At 44.7% G+C, this 10949-nt stretch overlaps 1 protein-coding gene across 2 annotated transcripts; it reads right to left on the bottom strand.

Moving 5' to 3' along the window:
• Positions 1 to 243: 243 nt before the first annotated feature.
• On the bottom strand, positions 244 to 4774 carry LOC123117597 (BTB/POZ domain-containing protein At2g46260). Of its 2 annotated transcripts, none has more exons than XM_044538317.1 (5): positions 4423 to 4774; positions 2980 to 3092; positions 2839 to 2902; positions 2179 to 2464; positions 244 to 2058 (listed from the first exon to the last, which is right to left on the bottom strand). In XM_044538317.1, exons 1-5 carry the CDS (start codon positions 4661 to 4663, stop codon positions 1218 to 1220), a joined length of 1545 nt encoding a protein of 514 aa, XP_044394252.1. In that variant the 5' UTR covers positions 4664 to 4774; the 3' UTR covers positions 244 to 1217. The 2 variants fall into 2 exon arrangements, with proteins under 2 accessions (XP_044394252.1, XP_044394253.1); XM_044538318.1 differs by having other exon boundaries at positions 2179 to 2458.
• Between the last annotated feature and the right edge of the window lie 6175 nt (positions 4775 to 10949).

Genomic DNA, 10949 nt, shown 5'->3' with positions numbered 1-10949 from the left:
GCTGCTATCCGACCCATCACTCCACGACACCATGGGGCTGCGGCAGCGGCGCGGCGCGGCGACGACGGGTGTGGCGACCAAGAACAGAGCGAGAGCGAGAGCGAGAAGAGAGTGAGCAAGCAGAGTGGAGAAAGAGTAACGGTTGGGGCTTTTGACTGCTAGGACCGAACGACGCCGTCTAACGCCGTCCGCCGGCTGTCGGGACGGCCTGGAGTGCCACGTACGCGAAAAACGGGCCCCACCTGTCATAAACTCACTTAACTCAGCCCGATCCGCCGATCAATGGTTTTTGCAAAACAATTACGCTAGACGTGGTGCAATCTGCAACGATTCTGTATCCTAATGTTTTTCGCAAAGCTAGCCCTCAATGCGGTGGTTTTATGCAATTTACTCACTTGCATGAGTATCAACCGATCGATCAAGACAAGGTAGGATCGTACTACCACAGTGGTATTTCGTGTCGTGGCTGCACTCAGAAAGGATCCACACCATACAGTACAGTACACGTGTCGCTGATCTACGGTAGCAAGCGATCGATCGAGTCAGGCTGGTTTCCTTCAGAGTTTGTGTCATTCATCACCACACCCACACCTGCGGCTAGCTTCAGGATTCAGCTACCCTCCACAATTCCACCGTCAGCACCAGCAGCAGCAGACAACACTTCCTATTATCCCCTCTTCCCTTCTTCTTGCAACAATAAAAATTATTCGGATACAACTGGAATCCCATGGAAGCCACTGATTCAATCTTGACACACCATCAGGCTTCTTGGTTGAAAGCCTGTAATTCCGAGTGAATGGCGGGGGGTCATTGTAAGACGGCGAATAAAAATGTTTGAAGTCAGACCAGAAGTGCACACAGTTTTTCAACTTTATCATTGTAAGAGCTTCCTTACACCACTCAGGCACCAAAGCCTCCTTTTCCAGCAGAGACAAGGAAATATCAGAATGAAACTGCACAGCCAACTAACTAAACTCTCATGTTACAACCGAATGCCATTTAAGCGCTCGACTTAACTTCGCCGAGTGAATCATCAGGTCTCTAGTGGACGCTCACGCTTCGACAAGGAAAACTGTCGAGGCAGACCAAAAGTGCCTAGCACACAGGTTTCCTACTTACTCATTGTAAGAGTACCACTCAGGCACCCAAATGATGAAACAAGACCGCAGAAGCATCAATCCCGTTGAAGCAACCTAGCACTGCTGAGTGAGACATCATCAAGCCTGTACTTCAGGCTGCTCCACCACCGTCAATGCAGCCCTCAAATGCAGCAAGCCGTCGATGAAGAGGCTGTCGTCCGCCATGAATGTCGACCATGGAACGCCAAAAAGATCACCGCATCCCTCCATGCAATCACCTGTGAAGATAGCCTTATCCTTCAACTTGCGCACAAATTCTCCTGACGATTTTGTCCGTGCAGCAAACTCAAACTTGAATGTCAAGCATGCCGAGCCCTCCGGCTTGTCATGGATCCCTAACCAGAGGCCAAAGCTGTATTGCTTACTCTGCTCGTCCATTTCACAGGTTGGCATGATATACAAGTTCTGCCCCGCAAGATGGAACAATTGCGAGAATAGTTCTCCTTCAGGGAAGAGTCGGGAGCACTCTTCACGCGTTAGATCCAAGTACACAATAACCTGTGGGCGGGGTCGATCGAACTCAACCACTTTCAGGGGTTTTCTCATGTAGGCTCGTTGTGGAACTTGGCAACAGGTTGCTGTGTCTGCTGCAAGTGCACCTTGCTCGTGTGCGGGGTAAGCTTTGTGCAAGAGTGCATCGGTAATGTGCTTCTTTGTTTGCTCATTGTCTACATCATCACAATCATCACTGCATGTCAGGACCTCGTGGAGTTTTTTCCAGCTCATATGATTGAAGCGCAACAGCGGAAGTAAACGAGAACTCCATATCTTGTGCCTGTCCTCTGTTTCTAGGTATTGCTCGCACACCCACTCGACCAAGAAGGTATATACGGCATCTTCAGATGATATCTGTAGGTCAGAACTAGAAAAGATGGCTTCAATCCCAACAAGAGGCATGTCCATCAATTCATGAGGAAATCTGGAATGAGACAAATCATGCCATGAGTAAACATTTCATGCAAGATTTTGTGGCATGAAGATGTCTATAGTTTTCACGGAAAAAGGAAAAAAGTGGCTCCATCAGATGGTGGTCACTCACTTATCCAAAACCTTGTATTTGTTGGCGAGGAATTCCTTCGCTGCATCTGTCAGATGACGAATTTCAGCAGCCACTGAAATGGAGCATGGGTAATCTAGGTAGAGCAGTGCAGTCTCTCTGGTCATAGGCAAGTTTGTGAGCAACTGGCTGCAACGCTTCATGCAAGCAAGAACCTCAAATTTATCAGCGGCCATCAAGATGTCGAGCAGAAGATTGGGTTCAGTTGCTGTCAACTTTCCAGTGTACATAAATCTCAAAAGCTCCATCATGACAGTTTCCTCTGTTCCTAATAATAGAATAAAACAAGGAGGCATACGGATTTATGATAACAGTTCGATAAATAACTAAATGGCAGATTCTTTGTGCGTAAAATACTACAGTACACCTTCGGTACTAGGAAAGCTATCCATACAGCAGACTAAGAGTAAACAAAATAACTATTTAGTACTTAAAGGCGACGGTGAAAAGAGAATAAATCATTTGATTAGAAAAAAAACTAAGGGGTGACAGAAACTCGGGGACATAATCCCTAGAATACCATAAATAATCATGTTTTATATTAAAAAACTGTAGTGTGTGCAGATTACATAATAATAACAAAATCACAACAGAAAAGAGAAAACCAGGATAAGCTATAAAGGAAGAATGTTATCACTTGACCTGAATCAGCAATTCGGAGTGTTAGATATCTCTGATCAGACTCTTTCATACCATTTGAGAAAAGCTACGGTGAATGAAGCATATTAGCAAACATGAGCTGACCATAGAAGAAAATGAATCTCAGAAGGTTATGTGAATCACCTTGAGAAAGAATGGACTATTTGCAGCGAGAACCACCGAACTGATGTAAATGGTCTTAACTCGTAAAACTGGCATGGCCACCATGGTCCAGGAAGAGTCAATACTTTGCCCATCTATGCATCACATATATTATAAAGATCAGAGAGAAATAAAGGCAAACGGGGAAAATGAAGTAAAAGGCATAAAACACAGCCACCAGACAGATTCTGCTTTTAAGATACTTGGAACACTCTGTACTTCTAGGTGCACATATTTGTTTATTCAACATTCAGAAACATGGTAAAATGATTAAGAAAATATCATGAACCTTCAAATTCATTCAGCTGCACCAAGCAATCTAAGCATGCTCGCTGCTTAGTGAGTAAAGTGATACCGAAATCTCATATAACCGTGTCCAAGTACGAAAGAACAAACATCATTTTATACCGTGCAAGCATATAGTGGCAGAATCAAGCTCAAGTAACAAAACAGGAACATGGGGTTAACTAAGAGTCGGTGGGTATCTTCCCATCATTGTAATGTAACTAGTCTGTTGCCCATATGGAGAAACAACCTGCAAGGCTAATATCTAGTTGATCGGCAGATTGTATCAGCAGTAACAACTATGCCTATACATCACAGTTTGATACTACATTAAAATGATGATGATCAAGCAGACTACTATCTAGTACCACTAAATGTTTCAGTAAATACGGCAGACTATTGTTGACTTTAAATGTTGAACAGGGAACATGGTTGTGAAGAGCTCTAGAGTAGGAACCCACCCCTCCACAGTCCACACCTTCTCTCAAAATACATATGGCGTATCATAGTTGATCATTGAATCATAAGTTTTACAAAATGGGGATTATAAACCAACTTCCTCATCCTTCGAAATATAAATCCATCAAGTGAATAACAGATTTGACAGTATCATGTTCTTCCTATTTGTTTCTTCAGTACAACTTTATCAGAAAAATTTCCAAGCACATAAGATTTCCTCTAAAATCTAATTAAGCAATATATTTCCAGAAAACAAACTCTTTGTCACAAACTTGACTAGGAAGAATATTACATTATTTATTTGAACATCGTAACTGCTCCACCTAAATATGTGACTAAGAATTTGTCTGCATCCTAGTTGGATGCATGGACGATGTACAATTTGTTGGTTGCTTCATCTGAACAGAATTGATATTAATCCAGACTAGAAAACATCCATAGTCAGACAATTCTTAAATTCACACAGCAACAGGTGAGGCTCATATCACCCTAATCGTTAGCCCCTAATGAAGGGCAAGCTACGCGAAGTGAAGGAACAGCAAGAATCGCAAATAAGCCACAGATTTCACACGGATCCACATCTGAATCGCGCTAAACAGCAGAGAATCCTACACATGGATCACCAGCAGCTACATCCATCCAATTCCAACGGCGTGAGGGGGGGTTAGGCACTGTACGGACCTGCATCCTCCTTGTGGAGCTCCTCGCGGTGGAACGCCAAGTCGGGGAGGGATCCTCTGGCGACGCCGTCGCTGGCGACGCCGTTGCTGGCGACGACCTCCAGCCGCAGCACCCGGTCGGAGAAGCTCTCTGAATTGAACGCGAACTCGAAGCTGGGCAACCCGCCCCCGCGCGAGACGCCGGGGTCCATCTCTGCCTCCGCGGGCGCTCCCGCGGTGTCCGCCTCTTCGCCGCCGGCCATGCGCCCCGCCGCCGCTAAAGGAGGTTGGAGGCGCCGGGCCGTGGCCGTCAGCCCTAGCCGGATTCTTCGAGAAGGCGAGGTTCAACTTTTGGGAGACCCGCCAACCTTTTTTTTTTCTCCCCCGGGGAGGAAGAATGGGACTTAGGCCCAGTTCTTTTGCCAGAATTTGGGGATTCTCCCAGAATCTGACCCCTACCCAACTTCTTTCAGAATCTTTGAGCCTCATTTGTTTTACAATTCTATCTAATTAGGGGTCTAATTAGATAGAATTGTAAAACAAATGAGGTTCAAAGATTCTGGGAGAAACTGGGTAGGTATCGGATTCTGGGGGAATCCCCGGATTCTAACAACAGAACTGGCCTTTATAGCTGGCCAAACGGGCCGGCCCGGCCCATTCTAATCGTGCCTGGCACGGCCTGGCCCGCCTAGGCACGATTATTATACGGGCCGTGCCGTGCCGGCCCGCGTGCTGCAGCCTGCAGCCCAAACACGGCCCGTATGCTAATCGGGCCGGCCCACCGGCATGCCAGGCCCACTAAGGCCTAGTTCTTTTGCCAGATTCTAAGGATTCTCCCAGAATCCGACCCCTACATAGCTTCTCCTAGAATCTTTGAGCCCCATTTGTTTTACAATCCTATCTAGTTAAGGTCTAATTACATAGAATTGTAAAACGAATGGGCCTCAAAGATTCTAGAAGAAGCTGGGTAGGGGTCGGATTCTGGGAGAATCCTCATATTCTGGCAAAAGAACTGGGCCTAATCTACCTCCTATTTTGCGCCCTGAGCGTTTTTAGCCTATTTTTACATGTTGGCCCATATTAGGATACATTAAAAATTGAAAAAAAGTTAATCAGGCTGTGTCGTGCCAGCCCGCGTGCTTGCCCTTTAGGCCCAGGCACGGCCCATGGCGTGCGCGTGCCGGGCCTGGCCTGTTTAGCACATGTCGTGCCGTGCCGGCCGTGCTACCGGGCTGGCCCAGCTATCCTGGCCCATTTGGCCAGCTATATTGGGACTTCAGTCTTTATTAAATCGCCATCGAATATCAATGTGATTTGATTTTTTAACCACCAATTATTTTGGATTTTGACATTTTGCCACTTTATTACATTGGGCGACTATGACGGGAACATGACAGATATCTACGAATTCATATTCAAAAGAAGTTTTCAAAGGTATAATTTTTCAGTAAAATAATTTATGTTTATTGGTCTAATTTATGGTCAATGTTGAATCTCAAAAAAGCATGGGCGCACTACGAGCATAATTGGTTTGCTGCCAAAAATTGGCATGCCAATGTTTGGCATTGTGCCAAATATTGGCAACTACTTGGTTGTCTACGAATTGTTTTGCCTATCTCACATAAAGTTACCAATAGTTGGCAAATTTTGGTATTGCCAATATTTGACAATGCCAACATTTGGCAAGCCAAATATTGGTAACAAACCAATTATGCTCGTAACATTATGGAATGGAGGGAGTATTCCTATTAGTATTCAAAAAAAATTGCATGCTAATCCTTATGCAGGAGATGGAACGATAATGCACTTGCTTTTCATAGATGAACTTCCTGGATTATTTAAGCTTGTAGGACTGCCGAGGGATGAAGTTAAAACAAATCATTCCCTTTACTTTTAAAGGGAAAAACTTTGTTATGGTATAGGCTATTGGATGATTCTCTCTCATGGAAGTGGAATCGACTGAAACTGCAGTTTCATAGTAAATTTTATCCTATGCATCTGGTTCACCGTGATCGGAATTATATCTATAACTTATGACCTCATGACGGAGAAAGTATCGCTCAAACTTGGGGAGGCTTAAAAATCTAATGCTATGATGCCTCGATCATGAGCTCTCAAGAAAAATCATTGTTCACAATTTTTATGCTATGCTTTCTCTTCGCGATAAGGAAATGCTTGATTCATCTTTTGCGAGATCTTTCTTAAATAAACACTTACTGAAAGAATTAAATGTCACGCTGAAGATTGGGAGGTCGACAAAGGTAAGGAATCAGGTATAAATCTTGAATATGATTGTGTTAAGTCTTTTGTAGAAACTGGTTTTTTTTCATGAGCTTAGTGCAAATATGGGCCTGATTCTGAGATAGTAGTTAATTTCTGTAAATCTTTTCCTGCTCATGTTGATCTTTCTAAAGAAAAATGGTTTAAATATCATAAACCCATTAAAGATATTTGTGAAGAACCAATTGTTGTGAATACTGAGATTTAAGCTTATTATGCTAATCCTATTGTGCCTACTACTTATATTGGGAATCCTCCTTTTCCTGGTGGAATTAAGGAACACTCTAAGGCTACAACTGTGATTCACAAAAGTTATTTTAAAGCACCTAAACATCCTCAACAAATTAAAGTAGAACCTCAAACTGCAATTGTTATAGATCTTTTGGTTGAAATTGTGGATGTTCATGTTACCTATTTCTGTGACGATGCTACTGGAATTGCTAAACTTATTAGAAATGAACAAGATAATGAAGATAAAAATAAAAGAGTGGTTCACATGCATGTTGTCTCTGTTAAGATTGGAGATCATTCACTACAAGAAATATGTCAACTTGTGACCTTGACTATTGGTCACTGAAAGGTCATTGTTTTTCATTTGCGACCTTTTTTGACCAAAAACAGGAGGTCAAAAGCTGAGGGTCGTTAACTGACTATAGCGACCTTCTCTGTGAGAAGGTCGTGGACGTTTACGACCAAAATATTCCTACTGTGGCGTTTTGGTCACTAGCAACCTCCCCAGGCCACGTAGGCATCCAGCGTGGCAAGCTGATGTGGCACAAGATTCAGCCCAGTCCAATTTGGTTTTCTACATGGGCCTAGCCCAACAATACAACCTTTTGTTTTTATTTTTACCAATTTTTGGTCAGGTTCATGGGCCAAGCCCAGTATTGCAGCCTTTTTTATTGTTAGTCCCATGGACCAGGCCCACCAATTCAGCCTTTTTATTTTCTGGGTCGTGGCCTTTTTGGCTACAAAGTTTACGATTTTTTTTTTCAAAAGATGGGCCCACTAGTGAGATGGGACCAGTTCTGATAAGTAGGTTATATTCTTCAGATCTCAATTTTCCAATAAATAAATAACAATATTAAATCAAAATAGACAGAAAATAAAATGCTTCAAACAGAGCATAACTAATCCGGAAAAACATGGTTCACATCATGAATACAATCAAACAGAGCCAAACTTGGCACATTATTACAATCAACCATCAGGTTTACATCAGGTAACTATCAGGTTTACAATAATATATACAAGCATCTGGACCTCACGATGCTATATAAAATAATAATATATCAGGTTTACATCAGGCTATCTCCAATGAGCCCGACTTGTTCATCCTGGACCTCACGACAAAACACGAAGGAAGGCTAGCATCTGCAAGTTATCAAACAAAATGGTTAGGAACAAAATAAAAGCAAACCTAACAGCATGTTAGAACAAGCAAAATGCGACTTTTTCATCATTTAAGCATAGAATGACAGGGTCAATAAATTAACAGAGTTTGTCCATGGACTGTCACCGGCAGCAACATAGCACTAGTGCTCTTGTGCTTGAGCAAGAAGAATATATATAATACACGGGCAGCAGAGTTGGTGCCAATAGAATACAGCAGCAATGAGTAGTAGTAATTAACAGGCAGCAGCTAGCCAATTCACATGAACATGCTAACAAGTTAAGGCAGCATTGAAGCAACGGGTAGCAGTATCCACAAAAGCAACAATATAAGCTATGACAAGTTCACTTGAAACCAGGCATATAAACAAAGTTATGGGTGAGACAAGAGCATATATAGTAAATCAACATTGTATCTTGCAAGTCAACAGTTATCACAGAGAACAAGATACCATAAGATGAACAAGAGGAGTAGAGCAGGCCCTTGATGGCCAACTAGATGCGTCCCTCCTGCTCCTCGAGGATGGGTGACCTGCAGTAACAAATATGTTATACAACCCAGGATCGAATGTAGCACATACTATCGTTTCTGAACTTAATCGTGGCAGTCTTTTATCATTACCCAGTCTCTGACAACAAATAAGCTCACTAAAACAGCATTGTTGAGATCTCTTTTAACAGACTAGTAGTAGATATTTTAAATGGGGAATGCTGTGTTAATACAAGTCTGGAAACAAGCCGTGATTAAACTATCCATCGCTCACAGATTAACAGACTAGTAGACGGTACTCCCTTGTTGAAACACATTAGCATAGTGATATAATATCTCAAAATGTACCGAGCATTCCTTTAGTCAACTACTAGCTCAGGCTGAAATTTAAGTGAAGCAGATTCACAAACCAGACCAAAAGTATGAAATGATACCCTTTTCAGTTTATGTGAAGTAAACATAACACTTTAAGCTTCGCTGCCTACATGACTACATCACTAACTCGATGGCATGTGTAGTCACTATTGCGCCACAATGAACACCAATCTCACCGGCAGGCGGCTCCGAAGATGGTGTGGAGGTGTTCCACAAGCTAGGCGCAGAGGGGAGGGTGGCTGGTGGAAGAAGTGGAGTTCGTGTACCCTGCACAAGAGACAAGATGAGGAGTGAGACCGGGGAGAGCAGCAGCAGTAGGGGAAGGGGAGGGGAAAGGACAGAGGGAGATGCATACCTTGCCTAGGAGCTGCAGCATGCGCTCGTCAGGGGAGTAGGAGCGGTCGGACATGCTGCGAGAGGCCATCTCACCCACGCTCGCTCTCCTCCACCTTCATCTTCATCTTTGGGGCCGAGGCAACTAGCAGCCTGCCATCTCAGCTTGTCTTCACCTTCGAGGGCATCACCTGACCACAGACACACATCGAACAGGGAGGGTCACGCATATGCATAACACCCAGCGAAATCTCAAGCAAATCAAACAAGAGCAGAGGAGATCTGGCGACTCACCGGCCCAGGGAGCAGAGGAGATCTCGGACAGCGTGATGCCGGCCTTCAGCATCTTGGACACCGCGTCGACGACCACCGCCTCCATGGCCGGCCCCGCGTCGACGACCACCGCGTGTCGAAGATCCTGGCCGCGACCTCCTCGTTCTCCGGTGGCAAGTTGGATCTGGGAGTGGGGAGAGGATCTGAGGTGGGGAGGGGAGGTGTGGCGGAGGTGGGTGGCAGCGAGGGGAGGGATGGGTGTTGGAGGTGGGTGGCGGCAAGGGAGGGGTGGGTGGCGGCAAGGGAAGGAGAGGGATCTGGATCGGGGAGCGCTGGGGTTTGCTGTGTGGAGCGCTGGGGTGTGCGGGGGAGAGAGAGGAGGGGACGAGTGGTGTGACCGGCGGAGGAGGAGGAGACGGTGGGGAGCTTGGCCTTCTTCATGTGCAACGGCGCGGGGAGGTGGGGGATGTTGGAAATATGCCCTAGAGGCAATAATAAAAGTATTATTATATTTCATTGTTCATGATAATTGTCTTTTATTCATGCTATAACTGTATTATCCGGAAATCGTAATACACGTGTGAATACTTAGACCACAATATGTCCCTGGTAAGCCTCTAGTTGACCAGCTCGTTGTGATCAACAGATAGTCATGGTTTCCTGACTATGGACATTGGATGTCGTTGATAACGGGATCACATCATTAGGAGAATGATGTGATGGACAAGACCCAATCCTAAGCATAGCATAAAAGATCGTGTAGTTCGTTTTGCTAGAGCTTTGCCAATGTCGAATATCTCTTCCTTAGACCATGAGATCGTGTAACTCCCGGATACCGTAGGAGTGCCTTGGGTGTATCAAACGTCACAACGTAACTGGGTGACTATAAAGGTGCATTACAGGTATCTCCGAAAGTAGCTGTTGGGTTGACACGGATCGAGACTGGGATTTGTCACTCCGTATGACGGAGAGGTATCTCTGGGCCCACTCGGTAATGCATCATCGTATTGAGCTCAATGTGACCAAGGTGTTGGACACGGGATCATGCATTACGGTACGAGTAAAGTGACTTGCCAGTAACGAGACTAAACAAGGTATTGGGATACCGACGATCGAGTCTCGGGCAAGTAACGTACCGATTGACAAAGGGAATTGCATACAGGGTTTGATCGAATCCTCGACATCGTGGTTCATCCGATGACAACATCGAGGAGCATGTGGGAGCCATCATGGGTATCCAGATCCCGCTGATGGTTATTGACTGAGAGCGTCTCGGTCATGTCTGCATGTCTCCCGAACCCGTAGGGTCTACACACTTAAGGTTCGGTGACGCTAGGGTTATGAAGATATGTATATGCAGAAACCCCAATGTTGTTCGGAGTCCCGGATGAGATCCCGGACGTCAC

This window comes from Triticum aestivum, chromosome 5B, assembly GCF_018294505.1.
Source record: "Triticum aestivum cultivar Chinese Spring chromosome 5B, IWGSC CS RefSeq v2.1, whole genome shotgun sequence".
NCBI lineage: Eukaryota > Viridiplantae > Streptophyta > Magnoliopsida > Poales > Poaceae > Triticum > Triticum aestivum.
The sequence above is the reverse complement of the archived record's forward strand: the minus strand, read 5'-3'. Positions and strand labels throughout refer to the sequence as shown.